Source organism: Anopheles merus, chromosome 2R (genome assembly GCF_017562075.2).
Source record: "Anopheles merus strain MAF chromosome 2R, AmerM5.1, whole genome shotgun sequence".
Taxonomy (NCBI): domain Eukaryota; kingdom Metazoa; phylum Arthropoda; class Insecta; order Diptera; family Culicidae; genus Anopheles; species Anopheles merus.
Genome location: NC_054082.1, coordinates 19,564,906 through 19,591,999, shown reverse-complemented (window position 1 = coordinate 19,591,999; position 27,094 = coordinate 19,564,906). Strand labels below are relative to the sequence as shown.

General features: G+C 44.5%; 1 protein-coding gene across 5 annotated transcripts in view; it reads right to left on the bottom strand.

Annotated features, from left to right (window-relative positions):
* LOC121587648 (limbic system-associated membrane protein) overlaps positions 1-27,094 on the bottom strand; it is a 235,887-nt gene that overhangs the window by 74,330 nt on the left and 134,463 nt on the right. For all 5 annotated transcript variants that reach the window (XM_041904617.1, XM_041904615.1, XM_041904614.1 and 2 more), the window contains one exon: positions 2,715-2,849. In XM_041904617.1, coding sequence (XP_041760551.1) covers positions 2,715-2,849 — 135 coding nt within the window. The remainder of the gene's footprint in view (positions 1-2,714; positions 2,850-27,094) is intronic.

The window sequence follows — 27,094 nt, the reverse complement described above, 5'->3', positions numbered from 1 at the left end:
ATGGACTTGTTTGGGCCGTAATTATAATTGTGATGAAATAAGCCTCCGCTTGTTTTATTTGAAATTGTAATTTGTGCTCTGCTTTTATTTAGGCTTATTGCTATAATTTACTTTGTTTTTTTTTTCCCCCTAACATTTCCATTTATTGTTGTGCTGTCACAATGAAACACGCTTCGCTTTGTTCAGATAATTGACACCTATGTGCCTAACAAAAGGGAAGCAAAAGAGCCGGAAAGCTTCTTTGCTACACTTTTTGAAATGGGTAAGAAGCAAGCCTCATCCACCGTGCTCGGTGAAGGTGAATTGTTTTGCTTAATTTTTACATCAAACGAGTGCAAACGAGAGTGAACGAGCAGATGAGAAAAAAAAACACACACACACACAACTAAAAAGCACTCTTGCAAGACCTTGTCCTCCCAACAGAACGGAAGCAAATCTAAGCCGCCCCCCTCCCCTCCGACGGAACAAAAGCGTACGGCAATATGGTAGACGCTTCCGCCCGGAATTCAGAATGATGAATGATGAGCATTTGATGAGTTGTCGCATGCTCAACCACAAATCAGAGGCCACAGAAACCTTGCCTCCTTTCCTGCCTCGGCCGACACTTTATCCCTTTGCCGCAAGAGCAGTCGCTTTTTTTCGGCAGCAAGAAACCAGCGCACGATCCGAGCACGGGTTCCGAAAACTGTCCCCCTCCCAAAAACAAGAACGCTCCGGTTGGGGTGGGCGTTGCCTTTGCTGAACCATCCATCACGGGCCGTGCATAAATATCACCTTCCACCCCCCCATCGCACCCGGTCCAGCTCCACAAAAGGGTGACTTTCATCACCCAGTGCGCGCTCGCTTGTTTCAGCACTCGGCAGGGGCTGAGCAGAAGGGCTCGACCCTCTAGCCTGACATTAGGGATAAATCAAAATCGAATGTAAACAGATTAGGCCCTTCGCAACCACACCGTGTGCCTGTCGGTCAAGGCCGGTACCATACTCAAGACGGGGGTTTGTCGCCATCATCGTCGTCGTCGTCGTCGTCAGAGACTGATGTCGCTGCCGGGTACTACTGGGCTGGTGTGTATCTCTGCCGCCGGGAAGGACAGCCGCATTTTGTGCGCCGTCATGGCTGCCGTCGATATTTATTGCTAACTGAGTAGATAAAGGCCGGCTGGTCGATCGATTTGACGCGTTTAAACGGTTACACGCTGTACGGAAATTTGTCTCGAGAGGATGACACAATCCTTCCCTACAGTTAACAACGAGTGATGTGTGGAGCAAATCCTTGCATCGTGGCTCCACCGTGTCTCCTTGCTGGTACTTTATTAATACCAAATAACACTCACACATAAGCGAGCCGTTGTGATATTGTACCTGGTCCTGCCTGAATATCGTAATACATCTTTCCCCCTTTTCCGGCTTTGCTCTAGTAAGGTTTTGCTCCATAGTAATCGCTTCATAAATTGCCATTCTTTTCATTAAATCGCACCTCGTCGATTGAGCAAAGAATAAATAGCGAATTTAGTGGATACACCGCTTCAATCCGGTTTCATTAATCAAATCAAAGCTGCGAAAGACGCTAATTAATGTAGCCGAAAAGCGAGCATTCACGTTTGCTCTCTGCTAGTCAAGTGGGTGGCTTTGCTGCTACAGTTGCCTGCAATTAATCTGTCCCTGGTCCTCACGGTACATTATCGTAAAGTTAAAAAGGAAAGAAACACTTTCAGCTTACGGCATCAGGAAAGGATTTGCTCCGTACAACAACAACATCGGAGGTATCTTTTGCAACATTAAATTTGGTCCTCGCTAATGGATTGCTGAAGCTATTAGCGAAACGAAGGTTTCACTGGTAGGTAACATCAAACGATTGCAATAATGGCGTTGGTTTTGTTCAATTAAACGGGATAACACACCATCAAACCATTTATGGGGCCCTTCTCGATTCTAGTCAGTTTTTTGTATGGAGTTTGACAGTTGGAGGCTGAAATCATGTAAAAACTCCATACAAACCCACACATAAAACTAGCCTGCAATTTTCAATCTAGATTTTTCTAGCCTCAAAGCTAGAATTAGATTTGAGTACCTGCTCGAAAAATGGCAAAACAAGGTCGTGTTTACACTTCTCCCAAGGTGCATCAAAGAAATTAGGTAAAGAAATTTAGAATCAAAGTGTATGTAGTCAAGGTGGTCTCAAAGCATGTTTTTTATAACCAAATTTGAATATCACTTTTTGACAGGACGGGTGAAAACTTTTGTTCAAACAAGCTTTCTGGAGGCTCGACGAATATAGAAAACACTCCTCAAATCTTTATTCAGAAACAAAAGCGGTAAAAATCTGCCTTCTGAATTTATACACCTTGGGATAAGCCCACCTGTATATTATACCCACTTAGATAACTGCTCGAAAAATGCTATACAATACAAACAGCTAACAGGCTGAAATTTCAGCCCACGAACTTAAAACAGAAAGGGCCCCTATAACATATTTTCATTTTTTTTTTGTTTTGGTAGTAAACCAATACGACATCTTTACTTTCAAACTCATCTCATGAATTCATAAAATCGTACGTTTTATGTGTTTCGATGAATCAACGGATGGTAAGAACAAACACGAATAAGATATCTTAAAGCCAATTAAGCTGCAAAAGGAAGTTACTTTCCGCTTATATCGTTAATTTCCCCTGCATTTCAAGTCCACGCGTAAATAACGATAAAAATTATTCTTACCTAAATTTTCCACCTCGCACGGAAGTACCAGCGTGTCGCCGACGACGGCTCGGTAGGTGTGACCCCGAGATATAAACCGCGGCACCAATCCATTGTTTGGCGGGGAGCTGCCCTTACTGCTGCTGCCGCTGCTTCCTGTAGAAGTAGACGAAACATAGTGCTGTCAGTACAACATTACACTGATGGGAGATTATTTTTTTGCGAGCTATGAAAATGTAAAGCAATTTAACCATTTTTTTTCGTTGTTGCTTGAGCCATGCTGGTGATGAAACAACGGAAAATATTAAAAATTGCATTACATTGTGCATGGGTTTCGAGTGTTTTTCCCACTGCCGCGTTATCGGACCGTCCATTGATGCGAGAGCGGGCAATTGATAATTTATTGTTCCCGACGTAGCCGAGCCATATTGCCCTCTCTTTGTCACGCCGCCCAACCATGACCTCGCATGACCGCCAAGGAGGGAAGCTAATTAAATCTCGCACCGAAAATGTGCCGCCGCCGTGCACACGTCCCACTTTAACGATGGTTAATATCGCAACGCCACGATTGGCCAGATTTGGAGGTTGAACGTGCGCTCGCGCCTGCACACACAATCGCCACCCGGGTCACAGCCTACCGTGTGAAAATGTGTTCCTTCGCCGAAAATGAAATCAATTACCGCAGGGCAGGGCACAAAACGGAGGTCCGAAGAGGCGAGTGCGGACCGCAGGGTAGAGTGCGACGATCGGTTCCGATAAAACTTACTGGATGAACGCGGTACGTGAGCCGAAACTGTAACGTGTCAATTCGTTCGCAGAAAAAAGAGAAAAAAACAACCCACCAAAAAAGGTCGGCGACAGGCAAAGCCTCGGGACGGTAAAACTTGTTCACGGGTGAGAAAAAAGATGGCCAAAGTTCGTGGTGACGGGTGGGAAGAGTGAGCGAAAAATAGCCACAACCAACCCAAAAACCGGTGCCAACGGCGAACCGATCGCCACTAATCGAATTACGCACTTGTCAGACAGAATTTGCGAACAATCAAGTGCGACCCCGCGCCGCAACGCTATTACATTTGACACGTTCATTAATGTGCCGGGGCTTGTCGATTGCTTTCGCTCGATCGATCTGGTAAGCTTCGGGCGGTGACGGGATTGCTGCTTCGATTAGGCGATGATTTCGGACCGGGCGGCTGTGTCTTAATCGCCCACCACCCCCTCGATGAAAGGAGGATGGGCTTAAACTTTTCCACTACCACAAAGCGAAACGTAGAAAGAGAGAAAGAGAGAGAGAGAGAGAGAGAGAGAGAGAGAGAGAGAGAGAGAGAGAGAGAGAAAGAGTGGTAGTTCCCGTTTGAGGGGGGTAACTGTTTGGTTTCTGCGAAATCCTTTCCTTGCGTGCCATAATAACAAACAAATTACTTACCTTCGTTTGCGGTGGCGTACGATTAGTGGGATGAGTTTTATCAGTTACTATGGATTTGGGGAATTTCATGCTGACTGACGTTGCCCAACCCTCCCACTCAACTCCCCCACTGAAAGAATACGTTCGCAACAGCTTCGAAAGAAACGGCTTCTATTTCCACAATCCGAAAAACCATGCCCTACATCCACATTTGTGGGTTATGGTCGGTGGAATAACATGATAATTATTCCGTGGCGTTATGGATTTTACCAGCTTCTACGACAAACCTCACAGACACACACACACACACACACATACACACACGTACGTACGTACACCAGCCAAGGAACTTTTCATCCGCCGCAATATGCTCCGGCCTCGGTACTTTATGTCTATAATTAATACTGCAGTTTTTTTGTCATCATCCCTATAACCGCCCGATTTCTCCCTTACCCGTTAGAAGTTATTCCCATCGGCATGACGGCTCTGTCTTTCCTACCACTATGGCAATATGCCGGCGACAGGCTGTGTTACAAGTTGGAGGGGTAAAAAACACTTTTCCCTTTTTTCACAACCCATTTTTTTCCTCACACCATTACCGGTTAAACTATAATTGTTCACAAGGGAACCGCGGATAGGATGATCGTACGACGGTACGACCATCTTTTATTACAGGGCCAGCGGAAGGAGACGCCACTGGGCTCTGTGAATGTAAATTTGTGCGTCCCTAATTCATTTCGTTTCTTCTCGGTTTTAAGTTCGTTGGAAAATGAGGGCAGAATAACATGAGGAGCGTTTCAAGCTGCAATGCTTACGCCTACGAACATGAGGTGTCCATGATGAGTGCAACCTGCTGGCTCGATTCCATGGCATAATTTAATTAATGTGCATTTGAATGATGTTCCGTTTTTCCCCGAAATACAACGTTGTACTCCGAGTTTTTATGATATGCAACATGCTTTCTTCTTCGATTGGAATTAATTTTACTATACTCCTACACTCTCTAAGCCTCCTGTTTACTTGATCTGTAGGGAAACTTATGCTAGTTGTTATTCTTAAATAATTAAAAATGGCTCAAATAATTGTGCAGGTAATTTTATCCATTTTTTCAGTTTTTTCCACTCTTTTTTCATGTGAGTTTGCACTGATTGACTCGATTTACGTGTATAATAATATTCACTTGGGTCAAATCAATATTTCAATCACATGAGTTTGAATGGGGGACGATTAAAATAATAGCTTTGGGTGTAAAATTGACACGATAAGTTCGACAGCAACCATGCGTCTCCATCATTATTCAACGAATGAGATTTTAATAAAAACCGTTGAAAATGAAAAGGTTTGCCAACATAGTTCTGTTTTTTTTTTTGTAGGATGAAGTTGATAAAGTAATAAAATTACTTTCGTAATTTTAAGTAAATTTGTTTAAAAATATTCTACGTAATTGTAATTTTCATATAACAAAGCTTATCATCAAAGCTTTATTAAATCAAAACTTGCTGAAATGGTTTAAGTTGCTTGCCGTACATAAATTACCATAAAAATCATTTTTAATTTAATTGCAAAAAAGATACTAGTTATAAAATATAAGTTTTCTAATAAGTAATTTTTCTTTTAAACCTTTTTTGCCATTTTCATCTGAATAAAGCTTTTTTGCCATTTGCAATGTGCAAGCTTTATTCGCTTCACAAAAACGGGTAACCTGCCATTCCCGAGCGGCCACGGTAAAATATTTTGCTTTAAAGAGAAAACAACAAACAATACGTCGGGGGTAATGCTACTTTATATTCGGCAAATATTTCTTCATTTCGCCCAGCATCATTTCGCCATGCTTCGCCGGCTCCAGTTGGAATATCAATGTGCAATGCTGCTTTGGATTAATAAAAAGCTTGCCGCTGTTCGAGGAAAAGCGGTGCCGACTCGCCCGCTCACAATCGTGCACTCTTTACACGCATCCACACCACACCACCCACGTGTAATGATGCCAAAGATGGTAGGAAAAATGGGTCCCCGCGGCTCGCGATACCAAAAGCACATAATCACAATTCAAACAACGCCGGCGAAGGAAACGCGCTCAGGCAAGTGTACCGTAAAGCTGGTCTCCTCTTACCCGAATGGGAAGCAGTGGAACACAGCACAGAGCTCTGCATACGACATTTTTGCCAGGGTTTATGATATTTTCCCACTACCGCTACGCTCCATTCCATATTTGTTCGGCGAGCGCGGCCGCGGGCATGAGCGCAAGTGGAAGAAGAAGAAGAAGAAGTATCTCCCGCCGGAGCATTCCAACGCTCGCGGGAACGAATGGTGGCGGCGTTCTCCCGGGTAGGGTAAAAGTTTATTTTACCGCTTACGATTTCTTTTCGCGTTTTTCCAACAGTGTGTTTTTCTCCTCGGTGCTAATTCCTTCTCGTGCTGCCAAAAACAAAAAAAAACGAATAAACTCAAACCCAATGAACGTCGTGCAGAGCAAGCTGGCCCCCGATGCAGATGAATGGCGGGCTCGCTGCGTCGCTGCTTTCGGGCGGCAGTACCGGGAAGGAAGGAACACAAACTGTGTTTGGCGAGGGAAGAGCCCCTTCCCGCACCGCACCACATCGAACCACGGGTGCAGCAAGGCGGGCAGTAAGGCATGATGATGATGATGATGATGAAATATCGTTGGCCGCGGTGGGGCTGGTAGTACCGCGGCGCCTCCACCGATCTCCGCAAATGGGGCTGCTCTTGCACAGTGAGTGGAAAGTTTAATCACCATGTAATGTTTCGATAATATGGTTTACCGTTTGGAAAGAAGTGGCTTAATGAGATTTTCTGATTGTCTTCAGCAGCGATGTGCTGGGGGGAGCGGAACGATGAGCGTGAGAAAGTTGCAGATTGTTTAATGGGACTGGCAAACGGTGGTCAAAGTGCGACCTCGGTTTTGTGTTAGATTAGCACTCAATTTGAAGTAACGCTGAACGACTCGGTGTGCTGTCAGGAAGGAAGAATGCATGGGAGTAGTTTATTGCCAAGTTGCGCTGGATAATTGTGTAACCGTGAATATTGGTTGTCCCTGGACTGGCATTCGAACATTGTTCAACAAATTTGAACCACTCTTATGAGTGCCGGTGCTGTTTGGGGAGTACTGTACGGCAAATGAAAATGAATGCAAAAAAGCTTCAGTTTGAGTAATTGAGTTTTCAAAAGCAATCACAACGGCACACTAGCACCGCTTGTCCATCCCTGCGAACCACCAAACCAAATTAATACATTTACATCCTCCTGTTCGGGCAGATTCTTTCCCGTTCGTTACCCGTTCACCACCCGTTTCAAGTAAGTCGTACACTCTATGGTTTGGGTGTGTTCGTGACAGACCGTTCCGACCACCATCGAGTTTATTGATCACCCCCTCCCCCCACCCCCACCAGCAGGAAGCAGCCCCATTCCGGTTCGATAGTGTGTGGTGACCTGCAGCGTGATAGGTGAGCGCCATCGTAAAACAGGTGCTAAACGACAGGTGGAAAACGTCAAATGAAAGCATTCGCTTCCCATCAGCGTTCGAACAGAGGGCAAGAAAAACAAAACCCAGAATACGCATTTTATACGCGGCACGATACCATTATCCCTTCCACTTTCGCTCTGCTCGACCCGGGGCGAGAGCCTGTGTGCGAGAGAGCTACCTCGGTGTCACGCTGTCCCGCACGGTGCGTGATTATTTTAATAACACGTTGTAGATAATTAAAATTTATGGGAAATTGAATCGCTACCGTAAACGAAACGCCGTGGTCGGGGAAGGGGTACCAGGGAGCGCGGGCATGCATGATCGGTGCTTAACTTTGCCGGGACCGATTCCCGGGGCGGTTGATGGTGATGATGATTTATCACGAAACGCGCAAGTGTTGCGATGGAGCATTTCATTTTTCCCGGTTGGGAGTGTTTGAAATAGTTGTTCAAAAATGGCAAACAACGCTCAACCTGTTTGGAAGTAATGATGGCTTCATTAAGGGCAAAAGTCCCTTTGACGCTCATACGGACTGGCTTGGCTGGTGTCCGTGTCAGAGGTTTAGTTTTATTTTTTACTTTAGATGAACCAGTTTTACAACATTTTTCAATCAAGCTTTAATTACATACGGTTAGCATCTGGGGTCCCTGAACAGTCGGGAAGAGCTTGTCAATGCTGGCGAGCATGGCATAACCATTAGGACGTGGTGATTGTGCAGCATATTATAATATAATAGTCTCATTTTTATTCAGGAGGAACGGTTTTACTGTATAGCTAATAATTGTCCCTTTCATGGCATGTATATTAAGAATTCAAAAAAAAAAAACATATTAAAAATATTATAAATATTGATAAATTTGCGCCATCATTGGGTAGGTAACGCCCCTTTTCACAGCAATAATGAAGCGCTTTGATGGGCAGACCTTACAGACGTTGAAATTGCTATCAATTTGCTAAAAAAATGGCACTCAAAATGGCACATCCATCTATTACAATAAATGATATTCTTACAAAATTCGTCTTCTTCTTCTTTGGCACAACAACCGCTGCCGGTCAAGGCTTGCCTGAACCCACTAGTGAGAAGAGGGCTTGGCTTTCAGTGACTTATTGATTACCCATAGCAAAATAGTCAGTCCTACGTATGGAGGCACGGTCTATTCGCGGCTTGAACCCATGATGGACATGTTGTTACGTCGTACGAGTTGACGACTGTACCATCAGACCGGCAAAAATTCAAATTTACAAAATTCTTACTAACACAAAATTGTTCGTAAGCAAACAATCGCAAATTAAAATATGCCACAGGGTAAGACTAGAATACAAAAAACCCGCGTGTTGGAGCATAATGCTTAAATGAAATAATCTTTAATCTTCATAAAAAGTAAAATAAAAATATAACAATACTAATACAATATCTCTTCTTCATCAGATAAAGTGTAGTTCAAAAAAGGCTCATAAACTGTGTAAAAAACAGTTAAAACAGTTAAAACATACTGCCAATCACTTGCTCTTGCTTGAACGATTGAATGATGCCCAACCAATGCGATAAAGAGGAACAATAATACACCTTCCAGTGAAAGCAACAATTGGATCGTAACCATTGTTACAACTCTCCACATTATCAAAGTGCTGGCTTTTGTACACATATGCCTGCTGTCTGGGAAAAGGGAGGCTTCCATCAGTGCCACACACGCTCAATCGAAGATACTTGCCAATCGCCGATGTCGAATAGGTACATCGAACGCCTCATGGTCTGTCCCGCTTTGAAGTGCTTCCGAGAACGGACGGGGTACAAAACCGTCCCAGTGACTGCCCAGGGACGATGGTCGAATCGTGATTCAATACTACTCCAGCAGCATCAACTCCAGAGTGCACAGAGAGTATGTGCTGAATGAGGTTTATTCATTTCATTCGACCAAACATCACACACACACACACACATTTGCATTCTCACAGCCATCTCCTGAACCGGGCCCTACTCCCGGACCTTTGGAACTCTGGCAACCCGAGGAAAAGCAAAAAACTCGAAGAAAAGCTGCCCGTTGCGTATGGAAAGCGAGCGTTCGCAAACGTGATCGTGATGGCGGTGGTTCACGATGCAAGGTTGCGGCCCGTTTTTTGCCGACATAGGCAAAGCTCGGACTGCGCTGGGAACGTGCAGTAATGCCACAATCGTACCGCACACATGCACGTGCTATGACCCTCGCACTCTATTGGCACTGCTGGCCGGGGCTCGGATTGATGATACTTTTCCGGCATGACCAAATTTCTTTGACGTGCAGCAGCAGCAGCAGCAGCAGTAGCACACTAGACGACATCACCGATTCCGTTCGTTTGCAAATCTCGTCGTTCGTTTGTCCACACGTACGCCGATGTCGCCGGTGAAGGAGAAGTGCACCACCGCCCAATGGTACCGGTGGTCCCGGCGCAATGGGGGATCGGTAGTTTGGTGATGAAAAATTGAAATTGAATTTCTCATTTGCAAGTGTATCAATCATGAATTGGGATCGTTTTTCCAGCCGGAGTGCTTTTCATGCTCCAGACAGCATGAGAAGAGAGTGCCCACTCCAGGAAGGGTGCATTCTTGCCGAATTACACTTGCTTTTTGGTCTGTCACGGGACACATACACACAGGCACCGTCTGAATGGGCTCTGGTTGACGGGAATGTAATTTCGTTGTTGGCAAAATGATTGCCACTGTGGTTTGATTTTCATGCGAAACTAATCAATGCCCCACAAGCAATATCTATTAGGGGAGTATGACCAAGTATCGATTACAGTTGTATTAAAATCTGATTTTTGAGGGTAATAGTTGGAAAAACATTGAAGAGTATGCAATGTTTTAGTATTACTGAACAATCTTGTTGAATATCACAGGCGTTTCTAAGCTCTTCGGAGAAGAATTTTTATTATTATTATTGGCTGTTGGAAATGGTACAGCTATCGCTGTTTATAAAAGCAGCAAATAAATGTTTTTAGTTGAAACCGTTTCAACAGTCTCTAGTATAGATGTTTCGAATCTCAATTAAGAAATGACAACAAAGGTTAGCTGGCCACTAGCGAAAAGTAAACACTGCTGCCAACCAAAGAACGCAAACACTTACTATCACACGCTCCCTTGGCGGAGTGGAAGTGAAAATCCCCAGTACAAATCTCCCGCTTCCCGCTATTTATGAGTGCACACCGGTAGTGATAACTTCCAATCGGAGTTTCACGCTCCACGGTGGGCGTGCGGCGGTATAAGTTTCAGCATTTGTACCCATTGTCCAAGCGATATGTGTTACAAAGGCGCCTTGTTTATCCACATTACTCGCCGGCACATTACACCGAACCGGGCGCAATCGTACACGGGATGAAACAACTAACAACAATCAACATTACACTATCCGCAACCGTTCCATGGCGCCCTGCTCTGTCCTGCGTGTTGGCTTCCCGGGTGACAGAACCGGTTGTTTTTGTCCTGTCCCTACAATTCCTACGTCCGCCCCCCGATAGGGGGATGGCAGCGCTAGACCCGTAGCATTCCAGAGTTGCAGAAAACTTTGTCAAACTTTTATTTACTGACCCGCGCCAACCGCTCAACTCCGACCGACCGTTTTTACCGACGATGGGACGAATAGGACGCCTCCAACCCACGCCCGCGCGGCCCACCGGTTGAGTCCTTGAAAAACTTTGACCACCAGCAGCAGCAGCAGGGGGGGGGGGAGGGGAATGCATCTAAAAGTGTAGAAAATGCTGTAAACTTTCTGTTCTACTTCTGTTCCGCTGGACGTTGCATGGATTTCTATTCATTCCTTCACACATTTCCACTTGCCCACGGGAGGAAAACGTGAAACTCTGGAAGAAAAACAACCGTCCTTCTGCCCGCCGGTTCCCATCCGGTTTTTAGAGTTTTTAGTTTACTTTTCTCTGCTTTGTTTGTGTATCGGTGTGTGTGGGCTAACGTCAGTGGAAGCCCGGCTCTGTACTTCTTCTAAAGACTTTCCGACAACTCGAACACCGGGCGCTCGCGCTACACATCCTTGTCAATTTGTATTGATGCTGGCCATTGATGATTGTGTGCTGTGTTGCTTTTTTCCCAATTTCGGGCTTCACTGTTGACTGTTGACACCGGATGGGGATTGGAATAACTTTTGCGTACCACATGCAGTGCTGCGGGACCCTCAGCCCGGATAGAAAGATTCTTTTTTTAATACAGCCCCTAGAGGGAGGACGAACCGTGCACAGATAGAGATAAAGAGAGAGAGAGAGAGAGAGAGAGAGAGAGAGAAAGAGAGAGAGAGATTTTTGGGGGGTATCTCATACTAATCCTACTGGTTTCAAGTTTCAACCAGCATAAATACGGATCATTTCCCACTTTTTTCCGCAGCGCACAGTTGCTGAATGGAGCAAATTGGAAGACAGGAAAGTTACCGAGTTCCTGTAGCGGATGAAAAAGAAGAAGAAGAAACACCAACAAACTTGCCTGCTGGCCACCATCACACACCATTGACAAACACATCGACACACAGTTGTGCTTGAGGAAGATTTGCGCTTGCGGTAAAAACTGGGCCGAATGGGATGGAAAACTTTAGCTGCCGCTTTTAACTTTATCAACCGTGTCCAGCGGCCAAATGTGTGTGTGTGTGTGTGTGTGTGTGTGTGTGTGTGTGTGTGTGTGTGTGTGTGTGTGTGTGTGTGTGTGTGTGTGTGTGTGTGTGCGCGCTGGGAAAACTTTTCCAAAGGGACAGTTGAATATTTGGCAGTGTGGTATTATTTTAAATTTATAAAAAAAAAACAGTTCAATCAACTGGAAGGTTTGCTTTCACCACATTAACAATTGATCAAATCTCGATGAAAATACTGAATGCGTCTTTTGTTGCGCTTGACTTCAAACAGTGCAAACAAACGAGAGGGGGAATTTTCAAATGACAAGACTGTCTGCAAATTATAGAATGATTAATAAAATGCGGCGAAAAACGGTTGTACCACTCGACTTTCGGGCGAACCTCGTGCCTGAAGCAACAGCACGAAGACGTCTCCACCTGGGTACACCGGTGAGTCATTATCATGTTCGTCCTTGGTTTGGCCATTAGTTGCACTCCAGCGCCGCACGGGCCAACGGATAACGATAATTTCATTACCAGACAAAGACAAACCCCTCCTGTGTCGACCTTTAAATAGCGTTCACGACCTTCTTCCCCAATGCCCTGCACAGAGAAAAGTGAAAAAGAAAAAAGAAAAACAGACAACGTAACCTGGTTTTATGGGCAGCGAAATTTCACTTCTATCCAAAATGTGGCCAAAGGTGCAAATTAAAATATAGTTAGCCTCTCCAGAGCGACAGACCCCGTGCAGCACCCGTGCAAAATGGTGACCATTATGGCGTTCAGCCAACCCATTGGATCAGCTTCAAGTTAAAACGATGTATCTGCTCTGCGCTCTGGAAACGTTATTATTATGCACACATACAGCCCCAGTAAGTCTTCTAAAATGCTGTTGGTCCCACGGCCATTGATGGTGGACCGTTTTGCGATGAAAGATGTGCCCAACGATCAAGGAGGGGTTAAAGCCATGAACGAAATGTCAAGCTTTTCCACTTTGCTGGTGATAATCCACAATCCTTTGAGCCGGAGCAGTAAGCTGTGCCAAAAATAGTCCACTGGCGGTGTCGTGTGCTTGATGCGAGCCCGTGACATTGAAACCATCATCCTGACCACATTCACGCGTGAACGGTTTGCTAAAGGTGGATTAACACACTAAGCCGGTGCCGGAGGAGGTCGGTCGCTAAGCTCAAACCGAGCATTGGCAAGGTAAGGCGCACCCCGACACGATGATAACGGGGCGATTTTTGGGGTCGTATCATTTTGCGATTTAGCCCAGGCATGATGCGGCGGCGACCTGGTCCGGGGCTCGCATTTACACGGCTAAACGGGCATGATTGCATTTGTGGCTTGTTGATTGAAAAAGTTCGCTTTGCCGTGGGATTACATGTGATGTGTTTTGAAAGGCTGCAGAAAAAAGGGGTAAAACGAACACGTTGCCATTGTGCTGGTGTTAATTATTTTTTTCTGAATCTATATAACGGGCTGACTTCCAGTGGGAGTTTTGCTTTAGTTTGAAATTGCCGCGAAATACACTGTGCTTTTGCGCGTTCAACCATCGTCATCGGTGCTTGTCGAATGATGAACCATAATGAGAAATGCAGGAAGCAAAAACAACGGCAAGCTACTAACTTTTCTCAACGTTTTCAAAATAACTTCTTAATCTTTGCTGGTATTTTGCAGGGACCCCTCCTCCGGTCGTGTGGAGGCCGGGTCTGATGGGAGACTTTATTCATCTTTTGTAAATATTGCTACTCTGCCCCGAAGATCATATTCTTCCTCCATACCTGAACCAACCTGATTAGCAAGCAGCGGCGTCCCAGCGATTGTTAAAAAGCTACTGCTGCTGCTGCTGCTGCTGCTGCTCCTGCCCAACGTTAACTATGGCGTCAAAAGTTTGTCTAAAAGCCGGCTATCGAGAGAGCGCGGATTGGTCGCAGGGGAGGCCGGCCGTTTTTCGATGAGTTTGGTAAAATTTAATTAAAAGGCTACAACAAGCACCGCGTCGGTGATCCACAAAAACCCGGCCAGCAGCATCGAACAGGCTGCGGAATACACATTCTTCGAGCGATCGATAGAACAGGAAACATTGTAGCTATCTGTATCCCAAATAGAATAGGCTACGCTGATGGGCTTTGTTTCAGTTTTTGGGGGATCAAAACGGGAAATACGTACTGAAGGATAAGCAAGGGGAAAAAGGTAAAGGAAACAATGAGTAGCCGAAACTGTTGCAAGTCCAATATTGTAAGAAACGGTCTTATATGCTTTTATCGACGTATAAGACAAAGGCTCAAGTATTTTTTTTATTTTTTTTTTTTGTGTGAAAACCGAACAGCTTTCAGGCTTTTTCCCTTGAAAGCATAGGAATTTCAGCTATTTAGGGTGCTATGTATGATTTGAGTGGAGGTTTTACCCCTTGGTGGAGGAAAATAGTCGATGGAACAAGAAAGTTTGACCTTGGGTCGAGTTTATACAAGGTTTTAGATTCATGCAATGCCTTCAGATAGATTAGATAGACAACGAGGCTTAGTCACACTGTGTAAAGTATGTTTTTATTTTACTGTCACTACTGTTAAAATAAATTTTATACATTTCGTCTATACAAAGACAGACAGAAGGAAGGATAACTAACCTATACAAGCAATCCGCAGCGAGGACCGTAGAGCTGAACGTAAAAAGCTGTCGCGCTTCGAAACAAAGCAAACCGTAGCACTACATTCCCGAACTTCTTTCTACATCGAAACCGGTGGGCGACCACAGTGAAGCTATGTTTTGAGCTAAATTCCACCGAATCACCGATGTTTGAGCCGGCCGTAACCGAGTTTAAAACGGCGATGACCAACATTCAATTTTGGGAGGAATTTTCGTCCCCTAGTCGATACCGTTCCGGCCGGAATGTCGCCCTGCCGTTGCTGATTGGTATGTAAGCGTCCGGTGCGATGGCGGAAATGAAATTCATTTTGCTAACAAGTCTATCACCGTCGCCAGATTTCGAGTATAATATGGCTATGTGCGCTGCGCTCAGCGATTGCATTATTTCGAAGATAAAGCAACTATTTTGGGCCAATTTTTAACAATTAACATAGACATCGCGCATTGAAGATATCGGTAAGCTGGTAAGTGTAGGTCGGTTTAAAATGAAAAAAAAACCCTAAAAAATAAAGTATAAAACAATCGTGGGTTATGCTACACAAACTTTGAAGTAACATACGAAAACACTTAAACCTTTCCAAACCGCTCTCCACTCACCGGGCTTTGTTGTGTTGCCTCGACGCTACTCAATTCGTATGTTTGAGTTTTCTGCTTGCATTTGCCGCAGTTGCAGTTATCAGTGGTTGTGCAAACGATATTGCCATTGAATGAAAGGGGTACGTGTTGCTGTCAAACATATTACGGGTTGTATTGTTCTGCTAGTATCTCTGATGTATGAAATAACCGGGCTTGTAACGTTAGCTAACGCTTTTGCTCTATATTAAGAGGTCACACTTGAAATTGCGTTTTAGTTAAGCTTGACTCAACATGTTAACCTTAATGTCTGACACCTCATGAAGGCATTGTCCGTAAGCCAGAGATTAGGAACGATTGAATGTTCATTTTTTGGTAGATTAACACTTACAAACGTGACACAAACGTGAGATAAAAACCTAAAATAAACTGTTTCAATGGAGCTTCGTGACTTTTTTTTATAAATCTCAATTAACAATTGAATGTGTTTGGTTTGCTGCTTAAAGAATGTGATTTTTACAGCATTTTATTTACATTTATCCTAGCAAAAGGACACAAAACACCCCTAAGCATACGCTCCTTTGCCACAATCGAGAGCAATATATCGATTCACACCACGCCATAATATCATTCATTTGCAATCATCCCTATAATAGTTAAGGACAATGAGTTTTATCATTCGTTTTCGCTCATCTTCTTTTTTATAACCCTGGTGGACGAAAACGGAACACCTAAAACACCATTTGCTCCTATAATTGAGACACCAAGAGGCAACAAATCAACACACATTCACATACACTCACACACATACATACATACACATACACACAATTGTCATCATTTTATTTGGATTATTTTTTCTGCCCCAGCATCCTTAGCTTCATTTTCCACCTATATCCCGCAATAGATTGAGCCAATCAAAACACAATCGAGCGGTACGAGGATGCCGCTTCCGGGAGACATCCCCCCCTTCGCCCCGCCAGGCCCAAAAAGACCGTTGGCAACGCACTTGTCGAGGCTTTTACGAGCCTGCTATTTAGCACCTCGGTCAAAATGAACACAACGCACCGTGCGATTCTGTACCATCATTACTGGTGGCTTACTGGTGTGGCATACGAATACGAGTGCAATAATCTTCCCGACCGACACCGGTAGAGATCCGCGCGAGCTTACGAAACCATCGGCGCCAATTGCTTGACAGCCGCACGGGTGACGATACGTACGATTTTTGTCGTCAATTTCGTTTTGGCACTCATTACACCATTTACGTTACCGTTGGCAGGATACGACCTGGTTGATTTTATGGCACCCATATGCCGTGTATGTGCTGCGGTACGTTTCCGTTTCCGGCGAATCATCTTGCGACTGTTAAACTGTTTACTACACACCATACCGGTGGTGTGCGGTGAAGATTGTCAGGCTAATGTCACGGAAGCACACGGACGCAGCATTCACGTGGAGAGGATCATTACTACCTCAAGGACGTTGTTAGACCCGGTATGGAACAATACGATTATGGTTGTTTTAGCTCAACGCAAAAAAGCAATATTTACAATAAATAATAATTAGCAAAGGCAGCTTGCCGTCGGTGGTGGTGCTCTTGCAGTCAGCTTTAAGTACAACATATGTCCTGTTCTGAAAAATATGTTGATAAATAATGACATAATTTTAACTGCTGTCAACAATTCTTTTTCGAATCAATGCTGCGCACTGAAACCCATCGTATTTTGGGGAAAATTCATCTCGGCAGTTTGCAAACATTTCCAGCAACCATTAGCAATCCCTAACGGTAGGTTTTCAAAAAGAGTTTATAGGAGGCCAAGAAATAAAGATCCTTCGCATTTGATTTCATTTAGTAACGGGGAAAACAGTACCAATACTGAGTGTAAAACAAATCAAATTTATGCAAAAATACATTACTCCGATTGTGTACGTCCAGCTGGCGCGCCACAGCTTCGTGACTTTCGCCAGAAGCAGCCCCTATACGATCGTGCACTATCGCGTGCACTGTTTCTGCATATTAAATTTCGCATACCAGCCGCGTGCCCACTTCCGTTCCGGCTGGGGAAGCTCATCTGTCGTCCACCGCACGCGCTTCTGTACGCACTACACAGCGAGAGGCGTCATTAGTTTATGGTCCACTCGCTCACGCGGTTCAACGGAACGCGTTCCAAGCCCCTACGGTGGAACTGCCCGTATGCATTTTCCCGCAACCCGATATATGAGATTGCAAATTCTTTCTATTATAACGGTACGCTGGCAAGTAAAGCCGTTGGTTGAGGGATGTTTTATTGTTCGGTGGGGTCTTCCCGCAAGCTCACCGCTACCAGCTGCGCTGGCTTGCGTCTTCTTCCGTGGCTCCGGCACTGGCACATGGTGAAGCCCGTCCGGCATGGATGGAGAGGAGTTCGACAATCACGAGATGAAAGCCAGTCCACTTGGGCTGAATTATGTCCGTAACTAGCACACACACACCACTGGAAGGTACAGTCCCTAGCAACAATTCGTCCGGATGGTAAGCGTTCGGAGTTGGCTTTCCGCGTTGCGAGCGTCGTGTGAATTGAAACCGAGGTTGGCTATTGAAGAACCATAAAAGAACCGTCCGGTGCTGGTGCTGGTCTTTCATCCGACCAGACACGGGGGACCAACCTAAATGGGCCACCGGAGCACTTTCAGTGCCGTGCCGTGCTGCAGAACGCAAAACCATGGGTGGGTTTCTCTAACACAGGGCAAACTTATCCTACCTACAACCCGGAAAAGGGATTTGGTAAATTCGCACGTGGATCTCTCAAATTCTATCCATTTCAGGGTTGTTTTTTTTTACTTTTTCTCTTTCGTTTCCGCAACAGTCCGCGTGAGAAGCCTTACGAAGCCATTTTATCATCAGGACGCTCCATGTAAAGCCGTTAGAAAGCACATTTATGAGGAGAAGGAGCACCACACAGGAGAAGCGATCCCCAACACGTGTTTGTGTGTAGGCCGTGTGAGGAGTCGTCCGGCAATCTCGTAAAAGTTCATATTTCATTGAAGAAGAAAAAACACACACACGCACAGAACCGATGCTTCCTTCGCAAAACAGGTTCACCGACATGATCGTCAATGGCTGGTAGAGCCCGATTCACCCACTCCTAGCATCAGCTCAAGTAAGTGCGGTGGCGGAGACGTGTTGGCTTTTTTTCTGCTTAGTTTTGGGTTCTCCAGCACTCCATCGCTCGAAAGGCTTTGGGCGAAATGGTAATATGCGTATGAGAAATGGGCTTAAAATTTTCACTTGATTGTTTTCGCCCATTACGCGAGGTGTACGTCATGGTGGGCCGGTGTAAGAGTTGTGGTTATGGGAAGCCGTTACAGCTTGCGTCGTTTTTTTTTTTTTTGGTTCTTTTTCTTCGGTTTTTCCGGACTTGTTTATTTTACGAAGTACCAAGTCAGTATCGCCCACACGAGCAGAACAATGCGCACATACCAGTGACGTATTGCGATGGTGGTCGGTTCGCTTCACCTGTAATCATTGCTTGAATTGCAATGAAGGCAGAAACAGTGCGGCTTTTGCTCGTGCAATGGCAGCGGGAGAGCTGGAGAAATGAATGTGTATCGTTTTGGTTTCTTGTTTCTTTTCTGGACCTGAACAGTAACCACACACATACAGTACACCAATAACGGAAATAACGACTTCCGGGAAACAGTGATGAACGCAAAGTTGGTAAAAATGCACAATGTTTCTGGCTTTATTGGAATATTTTTACGCAAATAAATACCAAAGAGTTTTTTCAGTTTTCATTTAAAAAATACTCATCCAATGACCCAATGGATCACTCAGGATGAACAGGAAAAGCTCAACTTCCAAAAATAGCGATATGTTGCATACTTGTTCCGCAAACAACATTGTACCATACAAGCATTGCAAAGCATCGGCAATTCCTTGCTGTACAAGCGTATTACTCACTGGTAACACGGCCACGTGAACGTAGCATAATAAAGATGCCACACCATGAATCACACGGACAATGTTACTTTGTCACGGCACGTAATAACGGGGGAAGGTTGCAATAAAAATCATTTGCCTTTGCGCGCCTCCGACTGTAACCTGTACGCAAACGTACGCACGTAAGCCACGTGCAAACGACGTATGCGCACACACACACATACATGCACAAGCACACCCACATGAACAATGACATTCGGTTTTATATCCTTTTTAAAGTAAAAAAAAAATCTTCATTTCCTTTCCGTTTCCACACCGTGAGTTCCTGTTTTCCTCGCCTGTAGCAGCAATTATTCATTTCTGAAAGATCTCCACCACACCACCGGCAAGGGTGCTGCATACCGGGGACCCGAGTGCATGCTCGGTATGGTCTGATTTGCTTCCACGGCTAGACAAGGTAAGGAAAAGCTAGCTTTTCCCACCGTTGTGCTCACGCCGGCGAGTCTCGGAGGTCAGGTGAGGCGCGGTTTGGCTTCACACCTTGGCACAACGTTGGTGGCAACACAGCGGTCGACAGCCATCGACAATGGTGGGGGCAGCAAGCGGCTGTGGACGTGTGTCTTCCTGTTGTGCCGACGTACAAGCACAATCCCCGCTTGTGGTGCGTACGCGCACCGATGTCACCGTTGCGTACGTCTATTTGTACCACCACACGTGGATTGTTGTCATGCAAATGGGAGGGCGAAGACAAATAGACATTTCTTCGCTCGTTTAACCCATTCATTGTGAGTGTAAGTCTGTCTGTCTGTCTGTCTGTATGTGTGTGTGTGTGTGTGTGATTGTGCAGTTCCGTGGCAGTTCCGCCAGATTGACAAACAAAACAAACGAAAAGGAAAATGCGCCATCCACGGAATGAAGAGCGGAAAGGGCGAACGTTTGCGAAAAGGCAACAAGAAAAGTGACACACGCACACAAACAGACACAAAAAAACAGTGATACTTTGCATCCGTTCGACACGGCTCATTAACGCTGTATTCCGCAGGAAACACAGCCACGTTTGCAGAGGAAGCGGCTTTACACTCGTTACGTGTGGCATGTGTGTGTGTGTGTGTGTGTGTGTGTGTGTGTGTGTGTGTGAGTGTGCTATTGTGTCGAAAGAATAGACAGCGTCATAGAACAAAGAGAAACACAATTTACCGGGTTTTTGCTTTGCAGGAGATGATGATGGATGGGTAATAGGTTTTTTCCTAAATAAATAATACTCTGTTTCACTCTCTCTTTCTCACTCTCTCTATGTTGCTTTTAAGCGATTGTTTGTTTGTGTGAGAATGCCCACATAATAGTGTTTTGATTTATGACGAAAATACAAATAATTTTCATAGCATTATAAGCATAATAATAAGAAAATAATAATAATAATAATAATAATACTAATAATAATAATAATAATAATAATAATAAAAATAATAAAAATAATAAAAATAATAATAATAATAATAATGATGATAGTAATACTAATAATAGGAGTAATAAAAATAATAATAATAATAAATATAATGATAATAAGAATAATAATTTTAATAATAATAATAATGATAATAATAAGAATAATAATAATAACATTAATATTAATAATTATTATTATTATTACTTTTATTATTATTATAATCATAATAAAAATAATAATAATAAAAATAATAATGATGATGATAAAAATAATGATAATAATAATATTAATAATAATAATAATAATAATAATAATAATAATAATAATGATATAAATAATGATAATAATAATAATAATAATAATAATAATAATAATAATTATAAAAATAATAATAAAAATAATAATAATAATGATAATAATAAGAATTATAAAATTAATATAATTAACATGATTTTTTATTCAAAACTCGAAACTATTTACATAAGTTTTACATATTTTCAAGCCGCTGACTTTCACACGGATAGTAAGCGGTCTATTTCACCTGCTGAGACAATAAAAATCCTTTCATTCGCTCTAGTGAAATCCCCGACTACAAACAACTGGTATGGGTGCCGTATCATGCAAAGGGAAAAGGCGTTGATTTACACGCCTGCGAGTACCGGTTGAGCATACATCATCATCACGATGACCGTGCACGCAACACATACCCTCTTTGCCCCGAACAAAGAGAGCAGGTTGTCATAGACGAGCGTATTACTAAATACTTCCAGCTTAACCTACATCGCGTCACTAAGCTTTATTCGCACGCGGAAAATTAGTTGACATGTAAGGTAATCACCATCACCATCACGACCGCCATCAGCCTTAGACTACAAACACAGTGCATGACCAAAGGGTCCGATGTTGGGGTGAATTAAACTTTTCGTAGCTTTTTTTTTGTCAACTGATCTCCTGCCCAACACGGACTCTAATGGGGCAGAACGGCGGAGAGAAGCACACGCAGCACACGAAACCGAACCAGGAGTCACGGCGAATGTTCATGTTTATTTAAATTTTAGCCTTCGCAACAAGCCGTGGGTAGCCACGTTCACGTGCAGCAGCAGCAACATGGCCATAGTCAAATCGACTAAACGCACGCAAACGCTCGGTAGGCTCGGCTGGATGTAAAGCCTGCCGCCAGGGTCATACGTAACCCGTTCGATTCTTTAACAATTCAGGCACAGAAGAAGGGCGGACAGCCGAACCAAACCCTTTGACACAGCCAGGCTTGTCCCGGTGACATAACCTATCATTCCGAAGCGTGATGGCATCCCCCAAAAGGTTGTCGGAAAGAATCGAACAAAAAATTAAAAGCTAATAAATAAAGCAGCTTAGAAAAATGGCAAACCATCACTCGTATCAAAAGAGCAAAAGCACAAACGAGAGGCAAAAAGTGTCCCTCCACTAGCACCGTTTGCACCCATTCCGGTGTACTGAGCCATGGCTAAACAGCTTTACCGCACTTGTTTCCCCCCCCCCCCCCCGGGTTCGGTCCATCCGGTGTGCCACAACTTTTGCATGTCGCAGCACAATTCATTCCGTGCAGTTTCGCGATAGTTTTATTGCACATTCTTGCGTTGATTTGATTAAAATGGAGCATTCGCGTTGGTTCAATAGGAGGCGACGACCATGGAGATTGTGGTCGCTTTTCAATGCTTTGCTTTCGCGGCACAACTGGGCGGCCTGCGCAACCGTCAACCTTGGTTCACGGCGAGACACGGTTGCAAACGAATGGAGAGCAAATAACTCCATTGCTTGTGTATGCTTTGTGCAGCTTTGAAACCTGCCTGGAGACTGTTAAAGAGAGTGGTTTTGTTTGTTGCACATAAATGATGCTTACTCAAAAATTTTCGTTTGAAATTGTTTCTAGGTGAATAAACCAGACCCTCTCGACTTTATATGAGCGCACATACTAGCTCAAGCACTATGTCATCTATTGTTCATTAACCGATGATCTTTCATCATTTTCCAGCAGCACCAAAACCAATGACTTACAGGTTGATCCACCGCCTTAACTAACCCATTGACAGGAGCGCAATTCCGTTCGAATGATTACGTTGTGCCCTGAGCCCACACCCCCATCGCGCTGGTCAACAAGGTAACATTCTTCTTCAATGACACTCTACGAAATTACGCCGAAACGTACAGAAACCACCAGCACCACGACGGCGCTACGCAACCGCCCAGCGCACACGCTCATTAATGTTGCGCTTTTGCCGCTGCAATTGGCCACCGTCCCTATCAGCCGCAACAGTCGGGACGGGCGGGTTTCGGGGGATGATGGATGAAGTTGTGCAAGTGTCGAAACAATTTCGTTCCTCATGTTTCTGTTGTCCCAACAACTGAACGTGGAGAACAGAAACAAAAGTTACTCTTACACGCAGCAAGGAATGATGGTGGCAGATGCACTCCTGCCCACCCACCAAGGAATTTTACCTTGGCCCGTTGCGGTTTAGTATGCCAGCCGCGTATGTTAGGGTGGCCCCTCCACTGGTATTTCGCGCTAATTATAAAACTAAACCAATAACACTGGCACAATCACCGCGTTGCAGGATGCACTCCCGAGTGGAGGTACGCATGGAAATGTAAGGGGTTTCATAAAGTTACATCCACATGGGGTGCTTGCTTCTGATCCGTTTGTTCGTTTGCGGGAGAATTATTAAAATTTATACCCACCAGTTCCGAGCACACTTCGGTGGCGTTGGAGGGCCCACGAGTTGCACAACAACTTTGCAACTTGCAATATCGGAGCTGTTTAAAGCGCATCCGTAGAGATCTGTTACTAATGCGTGAACAATTTTGAAAGCTCAATAAGGAGAATGAGTAAGTTAAATAAAGCTTTTTTAGCAAGTGTTGAAAAATGTTGTTAAATTTATACCACAGCATCAACAACCAGTGCAAAACAATTTATGATTTTTTTTATAGTGCGAACTGCTCTCTGGCCTCTTCCAAGGCGTTTATAATAGTGGTGAGAGCTCGGAAACGGAACTGATCGGTTCCGATTCCGTGTTCGGTATAATTTCCGGAGCCGATTCAGATTCTGTAATCGATTCCTATTCCGGAGCCAATTTTGGATCCGATTCCGATTCAGATTCCGGGGCAGAATCCGAATTAGATACCGGAGCCAACTCCGATTCCAGTATCAGCTCAGGAGTCAGAATCGGCCCCGCAACTGGAATTGTCCCGGAAATTGCAATCAGCTCCGGAAAAGTAATCAGATGGAATCGCTCCAGAATAAGAATCAGTTCTTGAATTGTAAACAGGACTAGAATCAGCTGATTCCTGAACCGATTTTGGAGCCGATTTGGATTTAAATGACAACCTAGATGGAAAGAAAATTGAAAGTTTTGTTAACAACTACCACACAGGATATTTGAGTTTAGGTTTAGGTATCCTTCTCTAATATGTTGCAGTTTTTTTATAGTTTTACTTAGTTTCATATGTAAAGACGGATGTTAACAGACATGTTACAGTTCTGGTTATTACTATTTAATGAGCCCCGGTTCTGATGATAACTGATCACTGCCAATTTTCAGTCAAAACCACGCATTTTTGAGCATTGAAACATGTAGAAAAACTTGAAGGTGTCAACAATCATCCCTTTTAATATCACAAACACGACAACGATTTGGTTTTAGAATTAGCTGAAAGCTGTTCTGGTTTGTTTGTTTTAACTGATTGTAGAGTCTGCAGTAGTTTCAAGACCTAGACTACCATTCTACCATAATCACCAGATAATCTGTTCTTCTGTTCGAGTCGATTACCCGTTTTAATTAGGTAGATTCTTTCCGAGTTTTGTGTCCTCATATTCCTCGTAAAAGCTTTAAACACATTTTTATCTCCTCGTAACGCAAAACAAGACTGAAAAACAACTTGATACGTTTCCTGCCCAATTATTCATCCACAATTCAATATCTGCAGCTCTAGCCGAGTGAAAGGACGTTATAACGCTCTTACACAGAGCCTGTCGCAAGCAAATTCCGATCGCCCACCCATCTATCCCATCTCTCCCCACACACACACACACAAAGGATGTAATAAAAACCTTTAAATTGAGCAATCTACTTATAATGGTATAATTTATTAGACGTCTCCTTGCTTCCGACGACCTATCGGTCCTACGGTGCGCCGGGTGCCGAAGAGAGTCCCCTTGGAGACGACCAGTGCGCGGGAAGTTGAAACCAATAATTGTGTATACCGCACGGTTGACGGGAAGGGGGATGATGGGCCAGCAATGGTCTAATAAAACTTACCACGGAAGCCAATAAATTACGCTTCTTGTGGCTGTCGCCGTTCATGTGCTGCACACAAATGCATCCCTTTGAGGTGGGAACTTTGCCCCGTACCCCGCACACTATTTTTTAGCCGTACGCTTACAAGTTTAATGAACGAGGTTTGAGGGCGGGTATAGAGAGCGGACGAAGATAAAAAAAAACACTCCCCTCAGGAAAGCTTTTACTTGTCACACCGGAACCACCCGGAGTGGTCAAGACGCGATGCTATCTGTGTGTGCTGCAACCTGCATCGATAGCTTCTCGCTGTCTCGCTTTTGCAGCGCCATCTGTTTGGCGTCCCTATACATGGGATTCGTGTTACCGCAGTTAGCTGTAACCCCCAACCAGAAAGAGTGCAACCGGAAAACGCTGTGTGTGTGTGGTTGAGTGATCGAAAATTTTATTTCATTAGTTCCACCCGGATGCGCATTGCGAATGTAATGTGCTCTTTGTGTGGACATTTTTTTCTCATTGCATTTTAACCCAACAGTCCGCCGAAGTTTCTGTGCAGCTCGCCGCACCCCCCCCCCCCCCCCCCCCCCCGGGTGGTACCGAAAAGTTGCATAAATCTGCCAACAGGGAAGGGAAGGCCACAGAAAAAAAAGCTTCATTTGCATCGAACAGCTTCGGGGACTTTAATATCCCGACCGTCGCGTGCGCTTCGTGTTTTATCCGGACACTCTCAGCTCAACAATGTCCCTCGCCCCGCTCCAGGCACCGCGGATCGGGTCGATAGCAGAGTAACATATGAAATAAATGTTCAATCTCATGCTCCATCTTCCATCTCCAGCAGCACCGACAGGGGGTGGTGCACAACCGACGGATCACGATTGGCCCGCTGTTCGGAAATTCATCGTCCAGCTTTTGTGTCCAGCTTTTTGTAGACGGGAAGGAGCGGTATTCCTCCATCCCGATGGGGACCACAGATCACTAGCGCTGCACAAAACGGTCACACACACACACAGTCAAATCGATCGACCAGACACCATTGCGCGTTCATCGGATGAGTCAGCGCTGCAAAAAATGTCGTCACAAAGGAAAACACGGGACAACCAATGGGTGGAACAGTTACGAGGAGCACTTTCCTCGCAAAGTATTCAGCTGCTGGGTGGTGGTTCCCTTCGCCAGAGCGCGTTAAGCGCACCGACGTCTGGTTCTGGTTTTGCGGGATGGTCTTCTGCTGCTGCTGCTCGAGAGGGTTTTATCATTATTTTATAGAAAAGCATGATTTACATTGCAAATTGATCTCTTCACGGTTTCCCTTTGACCGAGCGAGCGCGACATTTTTGTCCGCTCCTTCGTGCTGCGCCCGCTCTATGTTCCTGTCTGCGTTCCAAATCGTTCCACACTGGGTGCCGACTTGAGGACGCTTGCTCGGTTTGGGGTTTCATGCATTCACAGACTGATTACTTAGAAAAGGATATCCGAGCACCGTCGCTGCACCATACCGCGAACCCCTTCGTACCGCCCGCCCTACTTTTGCTCATGCTTTGAATAATTTAATTTGAAAAAGGTGGATTCCGTCATGATTTATTCAAGAAACCGGTTGGCAAAGATGTTTTCAATCAAACAGGTTTGTGGACACGAAGTCAAACGCAAGGAGGCAGTAAAAAGGATTAGAAGTAGCCAGCGCTGTTTTTTTTTTTTGTTTGCATTCTGCTCGGTGTGTGTTATGCTCCTTTGGTCTGGCTTGAACATTTAGAATCGGTTAAGGCAAAACACCGGCACCCGAGGTACCGAGCGTACGGATAATGAAGGAGCTTTTTTGCCGGCAAGATGTGGAAATGTGAACCTATTGACATTACATTATTTGATTGTTTTTCCTTACCCACTTTTACCCCCACTATCGCTGCTGTCCATCACACACCACAACCAAGTGTGTTGGCTTTTAAAATGGCAAAAAAAAACAGCAGCAGCTCAATTTGTACGTTTCAATTTATGGAAAATAGATTTGCCCTTTTCGATTTCAAAATCTCAAGCTTTGAACGAACGGTCTCATAATTGAATTGCTTTCTAAGCCGTACGTCT